The 20,416-nt window shown below is 62.5% G+C and overlaps 3 protein-coding genes across 5 annotated transcripts; 1 reads left to right on the forward strand and 2 right to left on the reverse strand.

Annotated features, from left to right (window-relative positions):
• Window positions 1-872: 872 nt before the first annotated feature.
• On the forward strand, window positions 873-6,524 carry CNN1 (calponin 1). Its single transcript, XM_019488184.2, has 7 exons — window positions 873-1,006; window positions 3,822-3,943; window positions 4,077-4,143; window positions 4,219-4,356; window positions 4,772-4,882; window positions 4,967-5,113; window positions 5,667-6,524. Exons 1-7 carry the CDS (start codon window positions 944-946, stop codon window positions 5,883-5,885), a joined length of 867 nt encoding a protein of 288 aa, XP_019343729.1. The 5' UTR covers window positions 873-943; the 3' UTR covers window positions 5,886-6,524.
• Window positions 6,525-7,212: 688 nt separating this feature from the next.
• Window positions 7,213-12,583, reverse strand: ELOF1 (elongation factor 1). Of its 3 annotated transcripts, none has more exons than XM_014605690.3 (4): window positions 12,486-12,583; window positions 11,780-11,901; window positions 9,231-9,301; window positions 7,213-7,669 (listed from the first exon to the last, which is right to left on the reverse strand). In XM_014605690.3, the coding sequence occupies exons 2-4, from the start codon at window positions 11,893-11,895 to the stop codon at window positions 7,605-7,607; spliced, it is 252 nt and encodes an 83-aa protein (XP_014461176.1). In that variant the 5' UTR covers window positions 11,896-11,901; window positions 12,486-12,583; the 3' UTR covers window positions 7,213-7,604. The 3 variants fall into 3 exon arrangements, with proteins under 3 accessions (XP_014461176.1, XP_019343730.1, XP_006262386.3); XM_019488185.2 differs by having other exon boundaries at window positions 12,504-12,566; XM_006262324.4 differs by having other exon boundaries at window positions 12,401-12,552.
• Window positions 12,584-13,938: 1,355 nt separating this feature from the next.
• On the reverse strand, window positions 13,939-17,695 carry ACP5 (acid phosphatase 5, tartrate resistant). The gene is made up of 5 exons (XM_006262323.4): window positions 17,410-17,695; window positions 16,530-16,787; window positions 15,761-15,888; window positions 15,017-15,362; window positions 13,939-14,620 (listed from the first exon to the last, which is right to left on the reverse strand). The coding sequence occupies exons 1-5, from the start codon at window positions 17,464-17,466 to the stop codon at window positions 14,378-14,380; spliced, it is 1,032 nt and encodes a 343-aa protein (XP_006262385.2). The 5' UTR covers window positions 17,467-17,695; the 3' UTR covers window positions 13,939-14,377.
• Window positions 17,696-20,416: the final 2,721 nt, after the last annotated feature.

The raw sequence follows: 20,416 nt of genomic DNA on the forward strand, positions 1-20,416 counted from the left end.
AAGCCGGAGGACCTGGGGGTCAGGACTCCTGGGTTCTGGCTCTGGGGGTCTGGCTCCCAGCCCCAGGCTCTACTACTGTAGAGAGGGGAGAGCTGAGATTGGGGGGGTGCTGCTGAACAGCTCCCCCCAACCTGGCATGAGACAAGTTTGCTGGGTCTCCAGCCCCTTCATGCAGCATGCCCCCCAATTCCTGGCCCCTGGCTCACTTCTGTCCTGGCCCCATCCTCTCCTGGACTCTTCTTGGGGGAGTGGGGAACACAAGCACATCCCACTCTTCCTATCGGGGCTGATTCAGCGCAGTCCAGTGCAATGAAGGGGTATGGGCTTATGTCGGCCGAGGGGGGAGGGCCTTGCTCCTAACCCCCCTTGCCTCTCCACAAGGCCCCTACTCCATGGGGAAACTGAGGCAGGGGGCAGTGACCCCCCCCACCCCCCCACAGCCTGAGTGAGGGCATGGTGAGTGGGTGGGAGAACCCAGGTGCCCTACAGCCCAGGTGGCTACTTGATAAGTATGGGGGGCTGGGAAAGAGAGGACCCCAGGGTAGCCCCCCGGGGGCTGGAGAAGACAGGAGTTGAGGAAGCTGGGAGGGAGGAAGAGAGAAGAGGAGGAGCAAGAGGGGAGCATGGGAGGGAGGAGAAGGGAAAGCGAGGGAGAGGAACAGACAGCAGGGGAGAGAGCAGGGATGGCGGGAGCAGGAGGGGGGCTGGGGGGCAAGGGAGCACCTTGCCCCCCCTCTGCCCGCCCAGGCCTGCCCCCCCACCTTGGAAAAAGTGACACCATCCTGCTAATACCAGGGGGCTGAGATCAGCTGGGGGGGAGCCCCGCCCCCAGCTTGCGGGGAGGGGAGCGGGGGTTGGGTGGGGGTGGCCGGGCCCAGCCGGGGTCTTAAGGGCTGGGGCAGCAGACGAGCAGCAGCTGGGCAGAGCAGGTCCAGACAGCAGCATGTCCAGCGCCCACTTCGTCCGTGGCCCAGCCTATGGGCTCTCCGCCGAAGTCAAGAGCAAGGTAGGGCCCCAGGACTGGCCTGGGGTGCTGCTTCCCCCAGCAGGGCCCTGGGGGGGCACATGGGGCCTGGGAGATGATACTGGGGTACATGGGGCAGTGGGGGGGGGGCAGGCTGGGGTGGTGGCAGGTCCCAGCTCAGACTGGTCCCAGGGCCTGAGGATTGGGCCTGTTCACTCTTAAAGCACCACAGTGCAGTTTGGGGGCACCGCCAGGATGGACATGGGGCAGACCCCCCTGGGGTCCCCTGGCTGAGGGGTTTGGGGGCAGCTTGGCACCCCTGAGAGGATTCATCCCCTCCCCCTCTATGGGACTAACCCACAGTGGAGGCATCTCACCCCATTTACCCCAGGTGGGGCAGGGCCTTGCTGCAGCTGAGTCTGGGGAAATGGCAGGTCAGGATGCCTGGGTCTGTCTCAGTGGTGACTGGCCCCTCCCTACCCCTTGCCTCAGTGTCCCCATTGGTGATAATGTGGGGCAAATCAGAAGTCAGGGGTCAGAGGTCAGGGCCTGTGTTATCCATTCACTCTTTCTCCCCCCCCCCGGCACACCAGGACAGAATGCAGCCACCTCTGGGGTGGGCGCAGCCAGCAGTGGAGTGGTGGGAGTGGGATAGTGAGGACTGGCTGGAGCTGACCAAGTGCTGACAGACAGATGGACTGAGCCTCCCCCCCACAATGGGCCCTCAGTGCCCCCCAGCCCATCCCCACCCCTGGCGGGATGCTACCATCCTGCCCATGTGGTGGGTCCAGCGAGGGTTTAACACACACACACACGTGTGCACACACATGTACACTCGCAGCCCTCACACCAGCCATGCCCAGTGCTTTGCCAGTGACCCCCTCACCCCCCTGACCCCTGCTCCCCCCAGCTCTGGCTGCCTGGCTCCCCCTCCCCCAGTCCCCCCCAGTCCCCCCAGTGCCCCCCCCATCCAGATTCCTGCTGGAGCTGCTGCCCATATAAGGCCGGCTTTGGGGAATCTCTGTGGCGCAGGGAGATGCTATATAAGGCCTGGAGCCACATTCAGACCCTGGCGCAGGACACCCCCGCCCCTAGCGCCCCTGCCAGCTGGCCAGGGCCCTGCTCTGACCCCCCCCCAGGAAACTGAGGGACCCCCTAGTGGGGGTACAGTGACTCCCCCTAACCTCCCCCAGCCAGATGTGGGCAGGTGTTTGTTCTCAGTGGGAGGGTTGAGAGCAGTGGGGGCTGAGAGCTTGGACGCCTGGGATCTTGATTCTGGGAGGAGGTGGGGACTGGGGTGTTAGAGCAGGGGGGTGTCCCTGGAAGCTTAATACCTAGGTTCTCCCCAGCTCTGGGAAGGGAGTGGGGGCCTGGCAGGTGAAAGCAGGTGAGGCTGGGAGCCTGGACACCTGGGTTCTCTCCCAGCTCTAGGTGGACAGTGGAGCGCAAGGGTTAGAGCAGGGTGTGGGAAGCCTGGATGTCTGGGATCTGTATGTGCTCTGGGGAAGTGGCAGCCCAGGCCTTCGCTGTGCCAAGGCCCCGTGGATGTAACCGGGGAAACCAAGGCCTAAAGAGATCAGCCCGCTTCCCACCCCGCCATCAAGGAAGCAGCACTGTGCGCTGGGATGGAACCCAGGCATCCGGAGTCCCCATGAGAGCTCCCCTCCCAGAGCAGGGAGAGAACCCAGCTGTCTGGGCTCCCAACCCCACCTGCTCTTACCTCCCCCCCATCCTACTACCCTCCCAAAGCAGGGAATGAACCCCCCCACCCCCACCCCATCAGCCCCAGCAATGATTCACCCATTCCCCAGCACTGCTGGGGGGGGGGGGGACACCCAGTTTGGAGGGGGGCAGGACAGGCAACCGCATGGGCAAGGTGGGGCTGCCTGGGGTGGAGAGGCTTTGCAGGGGAGCAGAGCTAGGGGTAGGGGGTACCAAACAGCAGGGTCTATCACCCCCTCCCCCCCAGTTCCTATGACTCCCTCCCCCGCCCCTTGCACCTAGGGCCAAGTCTCCAGCCCCATTTTTCTCCCTAGTTTGGTGAATTCCTCCCACCCAGCGCCTGCTGCTTGCTTTGGCAGGCAGCCCTGGCACCAAGCACCAGGAGGGGGAGAGGAAAGGGGCGAGGCTGGCCTACCCAGCTCCGCTTCTGTACCTCAGTTTCCCCACCTGGTGCCAGACCCAGGGGGCTTTGGGCACAGAGCAACAGGAATCCCCAGGAGTGTCTACGGGATGCCAGGGCTGTAGCCGAGGTGGGGAGAGGGGAATGAGAACCAAGGCATCCTTGAGCTGCACCCCCAACCCAGCAATGCTTCTCTCAGGGTGGGAGGTGACATGAGCAGCACTGGTCTCAGCTGGGATCAGGCAAGGCCCCAGCGCAGTGCTAGCAGCTTGTTAGTGAGGAAACATTCCCCTAAGCCCTACAGACAGTGGACCAGGTCCGGTTTCAAGCCTGGGCAGGCAGGCAGCTGGGAACAGGTGCAGTGGAGGCCTGACCTCTACAGGGCAGAAGGGGATGGGAACCCAGATGTTCAGGTCCATCTTGGACACCCCCACCTTTCAAACAGCCTCAGACCTTGTCCTAGCCTGGAGCTGGCTACATCTCAGCCATGCCAAGGATCATCCTGGCACCAGGCATGGGAGCCTTACCCCCTGATGCCCCGTAGGCACTGCGGGCTCATAAACCAGTCAGCCCTAGGCTGTCACTTTTGGGGGAGGGTGAAGAATCCCATGGGGGGGCATATGGAGTCTAGTGTCCCCCACAGGCACAACAGCCCAGGCTGGCAGGGTGCAAAGGGGTTCACTCTCAGTGCAATGGGGGGCCAGGCTGACCTCTGACCCCTGTCCCTCCCACCAGTTGGCCCAGAAGTATGACCCCTTGAGGGAGCAGGAGCTACGGGCCTGGATTGAGGCAATGACGGGCCGGCGCATCGGGGACAACTTCATGGAGGGGCTGAAGGACGGTGTCATCCTGTGCGAGTGAGAGCTGGGGGGGTGGTGCTTGGGGAGGGGGGAGGGGCACCACTGGGAGGCACCATTCCCCAGCTGTGCTATAGTGACTGCCTGCGCCCTCCTCGGAAGCAGTCACATTTCAGCCTCCACCTGTCCACAGACTCATCAACAAGCTACAGCCGGGCTCTGTACGCAAGGTGAATGAGTCCACACAGAACTGGCACAAGGTAAGTGGGCAATGCCATGGGGGGGAGGGACAAGGGGTGGTGACTGGCAGTGACTCTGTGTCTGTCCTGTGGCAGCTGGAGAACATTGGGAACTTCATCACTGCCATCTCACGCTATGGTGTCAAGGCCCATGACATCTTCGAGGCCAACGACCTATTCGAGAATGCCAACCACACCCAGGTGCAGAGCACCCTGCTTGCCCTGGCCAGTCAGGTAAGATCCCCCCATCCTCCGATCCACCAGGTCAGACACCCCCCAACCTCCCCAGCCCTCGCCCCCAGTACACCCAACCCCAGCCAGGTGAGACCCTCCTGATCCCCCTGCCCAATCAGGTGAGACCCTCACAACCTCCCCAGCCAGACAAGACCCCCAACCCACCCAAGTGCCCGGCATGGACAGACGGGACACTTACTGTGCTTGGAAGAGCTGCCCTTGGACAAATGCTATGTGTGTCCACACCAGCCCAGGGTGAGCAGGAACTGCCCCCACACACCAGCCCCAGCCACGACACTCAGGATTGGAGGTACTTGCTCTAGAACAGGATGTGATACCAGTTGTAGGTACCCCAGCTTTGCAGCGGCTGGGGCAGCTTTTACTCCCCCCCCCCCGGGGTCTCTCCATCCTGTAGGCCAAAACTAAAGGGAACCAGGTGAATGTGGGGGTCAAGTATGCAGAGAAACAGCAGCGCCGGTTCGAGCCTGAGAAGCTGCGGGAAGGACGCAACATCATTGGGCTGCAGGTGAGGGGGCTGGATGCTGGCTTGGGGGAGAGGGGTCCTGGGCACCCCCACAGCTTGGGCTGAGCCCCCTCTGCCTCCCTGCAGATGGGCACCAACAAGTTTGCAAGCCAGCAGGGCATGACGGCCTACGGCACCCGCCGGCACCTCTATGACCCTAAGCTGGGCAACGAGCAGCCGCTTGACCAGGCCACCATCAGCCTCCAGATGGGCACCAACAAGGGTGCCAGCCAGGTGAGACCCCCCTCCCCCGCCTCAGTCAGGGTGCCAGCCCCAGCTCCCCCACCCCCCAGGAAAGCCTCAGGTCCCTGGTTCTTGGATCCACTCAACTCAGGGCAGATGGAACAGGATGTGCTAGAGAAAATCCCCCCTCTCTGCCCCCCAGCCTGGCCTGGGGGCAAGAGTGAGTGCCCCCTCAGTGCCAGGGACCAGGGGATGGGGAGGCACAGAGTTCAGCCCCTATCCCAGGCAAGCTCATCCCAGTCTGCCTCAGCCCAGGGGCCACTCTACACCCCCTGAACCAGCCACTAGGATGGCCTTGAACTCCCCCATGTCTTGCCCTCCCTGCCCCCCAGGCCAAGCACATGAGTTCAAACCTACCCTGGTGCCCCCAGCCCCCACCCCCCCAAGTCCAGGCCCATTCCTGCCTCACCCCAGTGTGACATCAGGCAACTCCTCCCTGCCAGGGTCCCAGCTGCTGGCAAAGGGAAACCCCAGACCCTACAGCAACAGAGTGGGAGTGGGCACAGCCTGTGGAGCACCATTAACCCCTTCTTCCCCCCCGCAGTCGGGCATGACAGCGCCAGGCACCAAGCGGCAGATCTTCGAGCCAGCCCTGGGCATGGAGCACTGTGACACCCTGCATGTGTCACTGCAGATGGGCAGTAACAAGGGCGCGTCCCAGCAGGGCATGACCGTGTACGGGCTCCCGCGTCAAGTCTACGACCCCAAGTACTGCCTGAACCCTGGCGACGAGCAGCTCTATGAGCTCTACAACTCTGCCTGAGTCCCGGGGGCTGGGGAGAGGAAGGTGTTGGGGGGCGGGGGCTGAGGGGACTGGCCAGGGCCCCCCTGCTTGGCTGCAGCTTTAGGCAGACAGACAGCAGCTTCCCACAACTCACAGCCCCCAGCCCAGCCCAGCCCAGCCTCTACCCTCCCCCCTTATTTTAGTGCAAAATACAAGCAGAGCCCCCATGGTGGAACCCCCAGGAGCAAGGCAGAGAGGAGAGGGACTCACCAGCATGTGCAAGAGCCTGGCCTTGGGGATGAGTTTGAGGGGGCAGTGAGTGCTGCTCACTAGTGCAAGGTGGGGAGGGAGGTGGTGTGGATGCTGGGCTGGGTTGGGCTGGGCCTCCTCACATGGGGATCTGTCCAAGCAAGGCAGTGGGTGCAAGGGGCCAGGGCTCAGGGCCACAGGTGAAAGGGAAGGGGGAAGACACCTGTACTTGACCCCTCCTGCCCCCAACACTTTCAGGCCTGGGCGGCTCCTCAGCTGGTGCTTGTGGACTAACCATGCAGCAATGCAGACGCTCGGGAGAAGCCTCTGGCCCGAGCCCAGTCCCGCCTGCATGTGCTGAACACCCCCTGCTCCCAGCACTGCTCCCAGTTACCCTTACTGTGGCACAATAAAGAGAGAGAGAAAAGCTGTGGTACTGCTGGCCTCTGCTGAAGGCTGTGGGTGGGTCTGGGGACCAAGGTCATGACCCTGGGTGGGGCAGAACCGCCGGGACAGAAGGGAGTCTAGAACCTGTTCTAGGGATACCCTAGGGATGGGCATTAGCCACACACACACACACACACACACACACACACACTAGCTCCCTGGCACCAGGGGCTGGGGCATGAGTGGAGGATGAGAGGGGAAAGAGAGAGGCCTACAAGCTAGGCTGCCAGGGGGGAGCAAATCCCACATGTGCACACACATTCACATGGATGTCACTACAGACAGGCACTGGGGAAGGTTGATGCAAAGGCACTGGCCGCTAGAGGGTGCAACGCTCCCATGGTTTAGCTCCAAGGTCAGCTGGCACCACGGGAGGAAGAGGCAGGGGGATAGCACCTACAGCCCCCTGCACGCAGGGATGATCCCCAACCTAACCCCACACCTTGCTACCAAGGGTAAGAACCTGGGTTCCCAGCTCCATCCCCATCTTCCCTTGTGCTGGGCACTCACCCCAGGACTGGTATGAAGCTAGGGGCAGGGGGACCAGCCAGTGTCAGGAGCCCTGGCCTGAGGAAGACCCTGGCTACACACTGCAGGGCAGAGGTGGGGAGCAGTCTGTAAAACGGGGCTGGGGAAACCCAGGCCAGCAAGGACAGAGCCAAAAAACTGGTCAAGACAGAGCAAGAAGGGAGTTTATTCGCTGCATCGTGCCTGGGGAAAAGAACCCAGGAGTCTCCAGAAGCCCAGCTCTAGCCTGGCTGCCCAGGTGCCAATGCCACAGCTGTGGGGCCATACACCCCCTACCCCCGCCCAGGCCGAGCATAGCACGACCCCCCCTCCCCTCCTTTAACTACCACAACAGTGTCTAAACTGCTCCCAGCCCCCAGCAGCGCCCCAACGCTACACCCCACAGTTCTGGAACAGCCACATAACATAAAAACTGCTATAAAAAGGCCCTTGGCTTTCCTAGCCCACCCTTGGGCAGGGGCCTGTGCTGCCTCTGCCACGGAGGAAATACTGTTGTGGGCAGAGAGGAGCTTCTCCCTGCCCCCTCCACTGGTCCTATTGATTAGCAGCTTCGCAGGCATCGATCCAGTCGCTGTACACATCCACCGGCTCCGAGAGATCTGAGGGCCGTGATCAAGGGAAAATATGGAGAGGAGAGTGCTTCCCTCAAGGCTCAAAGGAAAAGGGTTCCAAGGCCTTTTGGAGTCTTTCCTGGCTCTCAAGCTGATTAGCAGTGAAGCTGTGGACTAGCAGGTTCAAAGACAGGGAAACTGAGGCACAGAGCCGAGCTGGGTTGTGCTCAGACAGGTATGCTCCCAAGCCCAAGGGAGAGAAGGCTGCCACTTCTCACCAAGGCGAGACTAGGAGGATGTGGTGTTTTTACTAGAGGTGCACCCATACAATCGGTCCAATATTGGATCAGCACCAAAATAAAGAAAATTGACTATATTAGAAATCGGCTTTTTTTGCCTGATGTGGCAGATAATGTGGCTGATAAGTGCCCCGTGCAGCCATAGCATGCATAGAGCCAGAAGCACAGCTCAGCAGCTTGGAGAGCTACATCCAGCTGGTAAGTTTGTTGTGGTGGAAGGGGAGAGGGAAGGAAAGGCACGTGGGGGCAGATCGCGGCCTCCACAGTGAGGAAGGGAGTGGGGCTAGGGCTGGGGCAGGAGACACTGCCCAGCCCGGGTGGGGCAGGACACACTGCCCAGCTGGGGTGGGGCGTGGGATGGAGCCGTGGCTTGTCCAGGGAGAGCATGGGGGGGGGCCAGGGGGTGCACCACCCAGATCTGCATGGGGTGGAGCAGCTACCACTGTGGGCTGGGCTGGGCTCAGGGTGGGCACCAGCAGCACTGGGAAGAGGGTAAGGGGGGACGGGGCTACAGCAAATTTTGGGGTGGCTGCTGCTCCCGCCCCTGCAGCCCTCCCTCCTAGCACTGCTGCTGCCCACCCTGAACAGAATGCAATCTAGCCCCCACCAGAAAGAGCTCAACACTGGCCCCAGCTTGCAGCAGCAACTGCCCAGCCCTGCACAGATCTGGGGGGGCATGCAACCCCCACCATGCCCTGAGGTGTATGCAACAGTGGGCCTCCCTGGCACCTCCTGGATGAGCCACAGCTCTATTCCATGCCCCACCCTGCCCCGGCAGCACTTGCCCCAGCTCCTGCCTCACTCCCTCCCTTACTGTGGGGCGGGGGCCCTCAATCTCCAACCCCTCCATATACCTTCCCTTCCCCCTGCCCTTCCACAAGAGACTTACCAGCTCTTCAAGCTGCCGGGCTGCGTATCAGAAATTGGATCGGTATTGGCTGATATGCCTTCTTAAAAATTGGCTATCAGTATCGACCCAAAAGATCTCTATTGGTGCACCCCTAATTTTCACCCCCCCCCAGAGGCTCTGGTGTTTGGCCCTTCCTGACCAAGACTTTCTGCTGGTGTCACCTGCCTGCCCGCATGACTGGCCAGGACCTTGCTGCTGCCAGACACTTCCCATTTCCAGGCAGGCTGAAAGGAGAAGTCCTGGGGGGAAGCAGCTCCCCACACCACAGCCCTGGGTCTGGGCAGTGAACACCAGGACCTTAGCAGAGCAGGACACCTCCAGACACTCCTGGTGACAAGACCCATTCAAGCTGCTCCCCTGTACTGAGACCACCCCCCTCCCCCCTGCAGCACAAGGATACACGTTATGGGTGTCTGAAACTCTTCCAAGCACACGGTGCAGGAGATGACGCCCGTGTTCCTAGCCCGGTCCCTGGAACAGAGGCAAAGAGCAGGCCAGTCGTGAGCACCCCCAGGCAGAGGGAACTGCGGCTCTGACAGGGATACATGGTAATTGCCCCCAACCTGCTGTACCTCCAGCTTCTCCCAGGGAGACATGCACCACTTACAAATCCAGCATCACCCCCCACCAGCCCCATATGTCCCAACAGCCTGGGAACAAAGAGGAGGTGAAACTGCAGGGTCTGGCCTGACACAGTGAGGCTGAGGCACTGAAGGTGGGGAAACTAGCTGTGGGTCAGACCTAGAGAGTACTAACAGATGGATCTGTGTCGACCTGGTGGAAGATAGCCAGTGGGGTACCCTAGGGTTCAGTACTTGGACTGGTGCCTTTCAACATCTACATCAATGATCTGGATGTAGGGGTGAAAAGCATACTGGCAAAGTATGCTGATGACACTATGCTTTGGGGAAGTGCAACCACACATCAGGGTAGGCTGACAATCCAAGAGGACCTAGACAGATTAGTTAAATGGGTGGACCAGAACCAGATGCTGTTCAAAACTGAAAAGTGTAAAGTGCTCCATCTAGGGAGGAAAAATCCACAACAAACTTACAGGCTCGGTGGTGCTACACTAGGTAGCACCACATCCAAAAGGGACCTGGGGGTCATAATTGACCACAAAATGAATATGAGCCACCAGCGTGATGCTACAGTTAGCAGAGCAAACAATATGCTGGCATGCATGAACCAATGCATCTGAATCAAAACTAAGGAAGTTTTCCTACTCTACTCAGCATTGGTGAGGCTGCAGCTGGAGTACTGCATCCAGTTCTGGGCACCACACTTCAAAAAGGATGTGGAGAAGCTTGAGAGAGTCCAGAGAAGAGTTCATATGATTAGAGGCCTGAAGAGCAAGCCATATGAGGAAAGGCTGACAGATATGGGACTGTTCATCCTAGGAAAGAGAAGACTTTGGGGGGATTTGGTGGCAGCTTACAAATATATCGGGGGGGGTATCAGGGGCTAGGCAAATAACTATTCACCAAAGCACCCCAGGGGAAAACTAGAGACAATAGTCATAAACTCCTAAAAGAAGGTTTCAGACTGGATAAAAGGAAAAACCTTCTTCACGGTTCATGTGACCAGTCTCTGGAATAGGCTCCCAGCAGGGGTGGTGCAGGCACCTACCCTGGAGATCTTCAAAAGAAGACTGGACATACACCTTGCTGGGGCTATTTGACTCCAGCAGTTTTTCCTGCCCAGAGCAGGTGGACTGGACCTGATAATCTCACAAGGTCCCTTCCAGCCCTAAACTTCTGTGAATCTGTGAAGATGATATCCTGAGAGTCCCAGCTGACAAGAGAGAAGATGGGATCCAGGGAGGGAAGGGGCCTGCTTAGATCTCAGTACAGTTGTGTGGAGACTTGGAGGGGGAAGCAGGGACAGGGGAGGTGGGATTCCTTATAGGGAAGTCACGGGCAGCCACATGCCATGGGGCCATGACAGCAGAGGCTGCAGGTAAAGGGTCACATGAGTACCTGCTACTCCCTTGTAGCTCCAGCCACACACATCATGCATGTGCCACACACAAGTATCAGGCGCTTTTTCTTTTTTTAAACAGAAAATTTGTTGTGTCCCAAGTCAAATCAGACAAATCAATTCCAAATCCATGTGAGTCATTCAAGAACTATATGTGGCCCTTCTACCCACAAGCATCCTCCAACCCCGCCTGGGGCTTCAGATGCTTCCAAAACCTTTGGCAGGCATCCTATATGTAGGCCCAAGCCCAGAGGCTGGTGGTTTGGATGCCCCTGAGTTTTGCTTGCCCTCAGCCGTATGGCTGTAGAAGCAAGCTAGGGAGGAGTCTCCCATTTCCATAAAGTTGGCATGTAGTTGAGATCCTCCTACTGTAAGTCAAAGAGAGGGGTTAACTATGCATTACTTCAGTCAGGGTAATACCTCCTGCCACGCATGTGGTTTCCCCCTGGCAGTAGGAAAACCACCTTGGTGGTCATGGTATTTCCCCTGCCAGGTAACAGGTCTACACTTGTTCTGAGCCAAAAGGCCAACACGCATCAGGCACATGCTGATCAGAGCAAGAGGGGCCACAGGGCTGGCTGCAGCCCACCTCCCCTCCTGGGACCAGCCCGCCTCAGTCAGAGCTGTCGTACTGGCACAAGTCACCCCACTCCCAGCTAGGTCTGGGCTTGGCTTGGCTCCGTGGTTCTCTCATCCCAGATCAGGCCATGGGGGCCACTGGGCCCCTCCCATCCTCCAGGCCCAGCTGAAACACACCAGGAATCCAGGGCAGGGCACCCACAGCCCCACATCAGCCCTGGTATCTCCCAGTCACACCCAACAAGCAAGTCCCGGAAACCCTTCCTGCCCGGCCCGGCCAGCACCAACCAGGTCACCCCGGGCCCTTGTCACTTCCGCCCCACACCCCAGGATCAGCTCTTTCACATGGAAACCTCGCTACCGCCTCCCCCAATCACGCCACCCACTCACATCTTGACATCACAGGACTTCTCATGGTTGCAGAAGGGGCAGGTGAACTGTGTCTCCAACGTGCCTGTCATCTTTTTCTTGGGCGGCGGCTTACGCTTTGACTTCCGGCGCCCCATCCCGGCCTGGGGGCAGAGGCAGGGCGGGGGTCAGGCACCGACTAACCAGTGGTGACTCCTGCTCCAGGGTACCCAGAGACTGACTAGCACGCAGGGCTGCAAAGGGACTGCCCAGGACCGGGTGAGGGGGGCCAGGAGTTGGAGCCCCTGCACACCAGAGTGGTCAAACTTTCTCTCCTGGGATGGGGAAGCCAGAAACACTCTGGCCCCACAGCCAGGCCGAGCCGCTCCCAGCCCAGGGTCAACACCTCCAGGGACCAAAACTCCCTCTCCAACCCCACCAGGGCCCAGCCCCACTTTCAGCCCAAACTGGGCAGCACAATCCAGCCCCCCTGCCCCCAGCCTGGACCTGGACCTGGACCCGAGCCCCCAGATGCAGGCGCCCTCCGGGCCAGGGGACCCAACCCCCCGCGGGATCCGAGGGGCTCAGCCCACCCTGAACAAACGGGGCTCACAGATAAGGGGGAGGCGGAGCCTGGGCGTTAACCCCTTCGTCCCCACACACCTGCTCGCCCCGCCTAGCAGCCCCTCCGCAATTCCAGATCGGGAGGGGACACTTCCGGGTCAGGGGGGTCGCGCCGAGCCCCCACCTGCCTCCAGCCTCACACCTAGGCCTTGTTTCCAACAGAGACCGGTACATCCGTCCCCGGCCCCGGAACAGGAGCAGAAAGGCTCTGGGCCCGCCTCGCCAGCAGCCAATGAGACTGCGGGACTTGGTGTGATTGGCAGGTGGGAGGCGGGGCTCACGAGGGGCGGGGCTCCCAGAAGCCGAAAGCGGACACCTGTGAACTATATAGCGGTGGGAGACCGTTCAGGCCCTGGCTGCCGCCTAGCCCTGTATAAGCACCTGCCCTCCGCCCCCAGCCGGCTGCAGCCTAGCACCGCGGGGGGCCTGTACAAGAGTTCCCTGGTTCCGACTCCCCTGGGCACAGGCCTGAGTGGGGCTCTGCTGCAGGAAATGGGGCCACAATTGTCCCAAATACACTTTAGAGGCTGGAGGGGGCCCAAAACCCCCCAACACTGGCCACAGCACCAGGTCCGCACTGCTCCCACATCAGGAGACCCTGGACCCCTGGCTCCCAGTGCTCCCCACATTTTGTCCAGGACAGTCTCTGAGGTGCTGTCCCCTGCACGCACCCGGGGTTATTCCAGGTGGTGCCTGTACGGGCGGGGCTTGAGGAGACTGGCTGATAAAGGGCCATCTGCCCTGCCCTGTGCAGCTGATAAATCCCCAAACCAGGCCGGCTGTTCTCAGCCCCTTTCTTCCAGCATTGAGAAAAACCCCTGTTGCAACTGCACTCCCCCTGGGATTGGTCCCCACAGGCCCAGAGCATGGCTGCCCAGTGTGGACAGCAGAGGGTGTCCCTGGAAGGGGCCTCCTCACCCCTGCTTACAGCCTCCCTCCCCCCAGCCCCTCACATCCCCCCTGTATCTGCAACCCCCTTTGCTCCAGTCTCTCTGCAAAGAGCCTTGGCTCCAAGGCCCCTGGAAAGAACCTACCTGCCCCTGACACAGCTGCCCTGGGCTGGGTGGGGATTCAGCCACCCTGTCTCCTTCAGGGCTGGGTTGGGAGGGGGATTGCAACCCCTCTGAGATCTCCCTGGAGAACCTGGGGTGGTTGGAGATTCCCCTGGGAGCTAGGCAATGAGTGAGGGGCCTGGGGAAGAGGTAGGGGAGCTGGGGGGAGGCTGGAACCAGGCTAGGCCTTATCTGTGCCCCAGCAACAGATGGAGAAGGTGCCTAGATCCACCCCCCACCCAGCTCAGAGCCTGCAGATCTTGCCTGCCAACAGAGTTAAACCCCCCTGGCCCCTAAGCTGGGCACAGTGCTGGGGTCTCACCTCCCCAGGACCCTGTGTTCTGCTCCTGTCAGCTCTGGGCACAGGGGTTTGGGGGGCAGGCACAGGAGTCCCCAGGGACTCTGCCTGGGGCTAGGCAGCCACTACGAAGTGGGAGGTCCGGACCCAGGCAGCAGGGCATGTCCAAGCTGCCCCCTCTCTTCCTCCCCCCGCCCTCCCCCCCAAGCAGACACAGGCAACTGGGCTCCATAGGAACATCCTTTATTGATCCCCATGGCAGTATCCAGTCCCTCCCCCAGCTTGGTGGGGGTGGGATGGGAAAGGGGAAGGTTGAGGAGGGAAAACATGAGCCAGGTTTAAAATCCAGCAGTGCAGAGGCTTCTAGCAGCACTGTCTATTCATCCTGCCCAGTGCTGGGCTGGTACCTGAAGGGTCTGCACTGGGTGGGTATGGGAGTTGGGGGCTGAGGTGATGCCCCCCCCAGCCATGGGGGGCAACTGGGGAGGATCCCCAGGGTGGCAGCTTTGGGGAGCTGCATGGGAGTTTGGGGGGGGAGGGGCAAAACAAGGACTGGGTCATGAACTGGTACACCACCACAAGCAGGGACTGCAGTGGGGGCCCTGCCCCCTGCCAGCTGTCCTGGTTCAGCTCGGGGGGGGCAAAGCCAGCTGCCCCGAGCGGTGCTCAGGGGTGGGTGCGGCGGGGCATGGCTGTCTTGTAGAGGACCTTGCCACCAGCCTCGATGTAGGTGACACTCAGCTCCTTGCCGTCGGCCTCCAGGTAGGCAAAACCACCAAGGGAGCTGGGCTCACCGTAGAAGAAGTGCAGGTAGCCGGGGGGCACGCGGCGGGCATGGCTCCGTGACTGCTCCATGAAGTTCCCTGCACCACTCAGCACGTAGCCCACACCTGCCTTGTCCTGCAGGTGCTGGGGGGGGACATGGGGGGTGAGTCACAACCAATACAGGGACTGCTACAGACCCTCCCCCCCACTGAAGGGGGATGAGGATGCTAGAAGCCTAGACACCTGGGTTCTCTCCCCTCTCTGGGATGGGAGCAAGGGATGTTAGTATGAGAGTAGGTGTTGCTGGGAGCTGGGACACCTGGGTTCTCTCCAGCTCTGGGACAGCAGTTGGGGCTGGGGGTGAGAGCAGAGCCCAGCACTCAGCACCATCCCACTCAGGGGTTCAGTGGCCAGAACTGGGCTATGCTAGGTGCCCAGACTCCTAGGTCCTCTGCTTCTCAAACCCACCCATGGGCATCCCACAGAGAAAACCCCTGGCATCAGCCCCCCCCAAAACCCTGTCCAATGCCCCCAGCTCACCTGCAGGTTGTGGTCATGGCCACAGAGGTAGGCAGTGACATGGTACTTGAGCAGCAGCGGCTGCAGGTGCTTGAGCAGGCAGCGCGTGGGGCCATGCTCAGCCACTGACCACACAGGGTAGTGCCCAGCCACCAGCAGGTAGTCATCACGGGAGGCAGCCAGCACCCGCCGCAGCCAGCCCAGCTGCCTCCGTGCCACCCCCGCATCCTGTGGCCCCTCTGGCTCCGCACCCTCAAAGTCATCCGTGTTGCCACACAGCAGCACCGTGTCAATCAGCACCAGCCCCAGCGTCGTGTTGAAGCCCGGCACTGGGAACTGCTTGCTGTAGTAGTAGTTGGGGAAGTTCCTGGGCAAGAGGACAGAGATCAAAGGTTAAGGGAGGGATTCTTACCCCCCCCCACACCCCCACACACACCATCCTCTGCTTCCCAGTCCCTCTTGCCACTGGCAGCGGGGGAGAGTGGCAGGGCTGGGTGGTGGGCAGGAGGCTGGGGGTTGGGAGTGAGGGGCACCAGGTAGGATTTGGGGAGTGGGGGCAGGGGCCTGCAGGTCAGAAGTGAGGGGCACCAGCAGGGCTGGCAGAGACGGGGGGGGGGGGCTGTAGGTTGGGAGTGGGGGCACCAGGGGGCTGCAGGATAAAGCAGCCTTATTAACCCTGTCACTTTCATGCCAAGTCACCACCGTCATCACCTGCCTCCACGGCAGCTGTGGGGGCGGGGGGGAGGGGGAAGGGCAGATACTCACCACCGTTTGGAGACCTTGCTGTAGGCGATCTGGGCTGAGACATTGCCTGAATGGTCATGGTTTCCAGCCACCACATACCAGGGCACCTTGCGCAGGGACTCAGCCTTGAACACGGACTCAAAAGTGTCCTGGAGGTGGTCAGACAGGGTAAGGCCACATCTGCCTGCCCAGCACAGCAGAGGCCTGGTAGCCCCCAGGGCAGCAAGATGGGGCCCGCAGATGATTTGATGCCCAGCCTGTGCCCCCCGTAGGCAGCTGCACCTTTCAGGGCCCAATGAGGTGCCCTGGACAAGCAGCCCCTTCCCACCTCAGAGGTGGCTGCATCTCAGCCCTGGGCGAGGGAGCCCTGTATCTGTGCCCCTGCCATCTTCTTCCCCAGCTGCCATCTTCCTCCCCAGCTGCATCTCAGCACCCAGCAGGGATGCTGTCTAAGCAGCAGTCCCCATCCTGCTCCACCCCAGAGTCAGCTGCAGCTCAGTCCTGGGCAAGGGGTCCAAGGATAAACAGTGCCCCCAGGTTCCCCCCCACAAGAGCCAGCTGCATCTAAGCCCTGTATAAACATCCTCTCCAAGAGCCAGCTGCATCTCAGCCCTTGCCCCAGCTCCCCCCTGAAGTAAGCTGCATTTCAGCCCCCAGCAGAGGCCCTGTCAACCCCGCCCCCCCCTACACCCTGTTGCTACCCAGAGCCAGCTGCATCCCTGCTCTCAGCAGGGGCCCAGTCTAAGCCTTTGCCCTGGCCTCCCAGCGCCAGCAGACTCCTGGGCCATACCTGGAAGCGGGTGTCGGTGACGCTGCGCACGCCACTGTAGTAAAAGTTGTCACCCAGTGCCAGCACGAAGTCGGCGCCCCGTGCAGCAGCTGTGCGCCCCATCTCAGCAGCCGTAGCCACCTCCCGTGCTGTGTGGTACGGTGGATTTGAGACACCCCCCCAGTCCCCCAGTGCCAGGAAGCGCAGCCCATGGCGTGCGCCTGTGGTGGGGGCCACGGCCAGGGCCACGGCCAGGGTCACGGTCAGGGTCAGGGCCATCTGTGGGGGAGACCGGTGTGAGGGGCCAGAACTCCTGGGTCCCTGCCCAGTGCTGGGAGGGGAAGCCTGGGTTCTTTGCTCTGGCAGCCCGGACACCTTGGTTTCCTGCCCAGAGGGGAGGGGAGGGTGTCTAGTGGGAGGAGCTAGGAACCAGGACGCCTGGGTTCCCTGCCAGAGCTGGGAGAGGAAGAAAGTCTGAAGGTGGGGGTGGGGGCAGACAGAGAGAGAGAGGCAGGACGCCTGGGTTCCCCGCCCTCGCGTAGCTCCGTGCCTCAGTTTCCCTTCCTGCCCTACGCCCGGGCAGCACTGGGTGTGAGGAGATAGGAGCTGAGCCTGCCACGGTGCCTCCACCTACCCCCACCCACAACCTCCGGGAACGCCCCGCCTGGCCCCTCCAGTCACAGCCCATCGATCTCGCCTGCGCACCGGGTGCGGAGGCAGGTGCTTCCCGGTGGGAAGCGAGGAGGCGCCGAGCCCCGCCAGGCCCCGGGGAAGGCGGCCAGGGACCGCCCGAGGCAGCGGGACCCCCGACCAGGATGGGGCCCGACCCCCCAGGCAGACGGAGCCCGGAAAGAACCCAGGCGTCCCGGCCCCGAGGTGGCGGGGAGGTTCGCGGCGGTACCTGCTCGGTGCGGGGGCCCCAATCCGGCGTCTGAACCGCGGGCGCCGCCGGGAGCATCTTATCAGCCCCAAAAGGGGAAGTGCTGGGGGGGGACAGCAACCTCCCCCCTGCCAACGGGGGCACGTGGCTAGGACCGGGCGGGTGATGGGAACGTCCCGTATATCCCCCCGCATGTGACCCCGAGCCCGGGACAGTGGCTGCGGGTCGGGAGTGAGGGGCACTGGCGGTGGGGGGGCGAGCCCGGAGCCAGCGGAGCTTGGGGCGAAGGTCGTTCGTGTGACTCAGCGGCTCCTGCGCTCCCGCCCCCCGGAACCGTCCCCAGCTGCCCCCCGGGCCAGCCCAGTTCGGGACAGGCCCCGGACTGGCCCAGGCCACCCCCTCGCGCCCCCCCCCCCCGCGGCGGAGCAGGGCGAAGAGGCAGCAGGGGTGGGCTGAGGTCCCGGACGCCTGGGTTCCCGGGCCTCGTGGCCACCCCGCGCCCCGGCCCTGCCTGCAGCCACCTCAGCCTCTCCAGCGCCGGGTATTTTTAGCGGGGCAGAGACCAGAATAGCGTCGCCCCGATGGTCCCCGGGGCTCCGCCCTGAGCAGGACAGGCCTTGGCCCCCAGCTGACCTCCCCACCACCCAAGTCAGAACCGAGCTTGCACCCCCACTCCGCTCCCAGAAAGCCCAGGTATCTGGCCTCCCAGCCCCGCACTCCCCCTGTAACCAACAGCCTCCAGGTGTCCGACAGGCCCAGGTCTGATCCCATTGGCCCATGGTCTGGTCGCCAACCCCTCACCCCGACGGGGCAGGTCCCAGTGACTCAGCCCCACGGGGCTGGAAGGGCTAGCTCACGGGGGGGTGCTCTTTCCACGACGGGACGCCTGGGTTCCACATCAGGGGGGTTTCCAGAGGTGACACTGGGGACCCGGACGCCTGAGTTCCATTCGCAGCATGGTGGGGGCGGGGACACCTGGGATCCCTGCAGGCCGAGGGCAGCGAGGGACACGCACATGGCTGCCTCGTGCGGCCGGAGACAGGGACCCAGCGCGGGCCCCTCGGCCTGGCAGCGCCCTCCTTCCCGTGCCCAAACGCTGCCACCCCTCCTCCCCCCTTGGTGCGGGGCCAACTCTGACCTGGTTTGGCCTGGGCGGGGGTGGGGGGCTGAAGTGGGAGCCAGGGTGAGATCCCGCACGGCTTCCTGAGAGAGGACAGAACCCGGGCGTCCGGGCAACAGCCTCCCTCCGCTCTAACCACTAGACCCCGCTTCCCTCCCAGAGCTGGGAGAGGACCCAGGAGTTCGGGATCCCAGCGCGCCCCTCCCTCCAATCCACTAGACGTCACTGGCACCCCGCCCCACCTCGAGCTGGAGAGAACCCAGGCGTCCGGGCACAGGCCCTAGCCCCTGCTCTGACCCCTCAGCCCCGACGTCCTCGGTAGCTCCTTGGAGCCGGGTCACGGGGGGTCGGGCACCTGGGTTCCATCCGCGGCTCCGGGAAGGGAGCGCGGTGCAGTGGTGAGCTGGGCACGCCGGGCTGCCTGGGTTCCTCGCCCGGCCCCGGGCTGTGGGGCACTGCTGGCCCTCGGTAGCCACGGCCCGGCACCGTGGTGCGGAGCGTCACTGTCGGATCCCGGCCCAGAGCTGGACGAAACCCAGGGGCTCCCAGCACCTATAACCATGGGACCCCAGTCCCGTCCTAGAGCTGGGGGAAAACCCATGCGTCCAAGCTCCCAGCCCTCCCCCGGCAACCAGTAGACGCCGCTGCCCTCCTAGAGCTAGAGAGAACCCCGGCGTCGGGCCAAGCCGGCGCTGTGGGCGGGGCTTGCACTCGCACTACTCGTGCAGACACACGCCCCCTGCCCGAGGCCCCGCCCCTCCGCGGGGGTCCCCACCACCTGCCCCCACCCTGCATCCTGCCCCCCCCTCCCCCCGCTGCAGGAAACACCCGGTCCCGGCCGCGTCCGCTCCGGGGCCAGGTGCGTCCGGCAGGAGGTGGGGGGGCCACGCGCGAGCGTCGCCACGCGAGTCACCGCCTCGGGATTCAAGCATCCGGGCCCCCCCCGCCCGGCAAGGCCTCTGGGGGTCCCTTTGGGGGGTCGTTGCTGGGGAGGGGAGCATCCGTCGCTAGGGGGAGTGTCCGTTGCTAGGGGGAGAGTCATCTCTATGGGCGCAGTGTTGCCATGGCGCCCCCCAGCCCCACCCCAAGCCGGGCGGAGAGAGGGAGGGAAACTGAGGCACAGGGGAGACAGCGCAGGCGCCCGGGCTCTCTGCTCGCCCCCAGCCCACCTCGCAGAGCTGGGGGAGAACCCAGGCGTCCGGGCCCCGGGGGGACTAGCAGTTGAGGGCTGCCACCGGACAGGAACTGCCAGGGAAGCAGAGGAAACCGGGCGTGAGGCCCCCTCCCTCCACTGTGACTCAGTGCCCCCTAGCCACCAGCTCTCCCGGCTGCCCTGCCCCGCCCTGGATCCCCCTGCCCCCCTCCCCAGGTCCTACTGGCCCTGTCCAGCCCCCTGCCCCTGCCTGCCACCGCCCGGGTGCTGAAATGCAGCCACCTCTGGGGTGGGATCCAACAGCCACAGAGAACAGCAGGCAGCCAGGGGGAGGGGGTGGTGCTGCGGGTCAGGAGTGAGGGGCACCTGCTGAGCTGGTGTCATGCAGACAGGGGAAACTGAGGCAGGGATAGGGGCTGGGACTCACCCCCCTTCCTGCAACAGGTAGCCGATGGAACCCAGGTGTCCTGGTTCCCAGCCCCTCTCCCATCTCACAGCTAGATCCCACCGCACCCCCACAGCTGGGAGAGAACCCAGGTGTCCCAGCTCTTACTTCTAACCTACCCAACCACCCCCTTCTCCTCCCAGAATCAGGATAGAAGCCAGGCATCCGGGCTCCCAGCCCCCAGCTCCTGGTGCCAGGCAGGCCCTGGGCACAGAGGCCTCTTTAAAAAGCAACCTCCAACACGCTAGAAACTGAAACTTCTTCTGATTTAAGAGGAACTTCCCCAAAACACCCGTTGGAGTGGGGGTGG

Source organism: Alligator mississippiensis, chromosome 8 (assembly GCF_030867095.1).
Source record: "Alligator mississippiensis isolate rAllMis1 chromosome 8, rAllMis1, whole genome shotgun sequence".
NCBI lineage: Eukaryota > Metazoa > Chordata > Crocodylia > Alligatoridae > Alligator > Alligator mississippiensis.

Excerpts from the sequence above, each read along its gene's own strand:
- ELOF1 (XM_006262324.4), bottom strand. The coding sequence starts at position 12,535 with ATGTACCGGTCTCTGTTGGAAACAAGGCCTAGGTGTGAGGCTGGAGGC. Across the intron at positions 11,902-12,400 it reads CTGCTAGGCGGGGCGAGCAG|GCCGGGATGGGGCGCCGGAA; the intron begins GTGTGTGGGGAC and ends CTCTGCCCCCAG. Across the intron at positions 9,302-11,779 it reads AAGTCCTGTGATGTCAAGAT|GGACCGGGCTAGGAACACGG; the intron begins GTGAGTGGGTGG and ends CCTCTGTTCCAG.
- CNN1 (XM_019488184.2), top strand. The coding sequence starts at position 944 with ATGTCCAGCGCCCACTTCGTCCGTGGCCCAGCCTATGGGCTCTCCGCC. Across the intron at positions 1,007-3,821 it reads CCGCCGAAGTCAAGAGCAAG|TTGGCCCAGAAGTATGACCC; the intron begins GTAGGGCCCCAG and ends CCCTCCCACCAG. Across the intron at positions 4,144-4,218 it reads CCACACAGAACTGGCACAAG|CTGGAGAACATTGGGAACTT; the intron begins GTAAGTGGGCAA and ends GTCCTGTGGCAG.
- ACP5 (XM_006262323.4), bottom strand. The coding sequence starts at position 17,466 with ATGCTCCCGGCGGCGCCCGCGGTTCAGACGCCGGATTGGGGCCCCCGC. Across the intron at positions 16,788-17,409 it reads GGGGCCCCCGCACCGAGCAG|ATGGCCCTGACCCTGACCGT; the intron begins GTACCGCCGCGA and ends TCTCCCCCACAG. Across the intron at positions 15,363-15,760 it reads AGCAAGGTCTCCAAACGGTG|GAACTTCCCCAACTACTACT; the intron begins GTGAGTATCTGC and ends CCTCTTGCCCAG.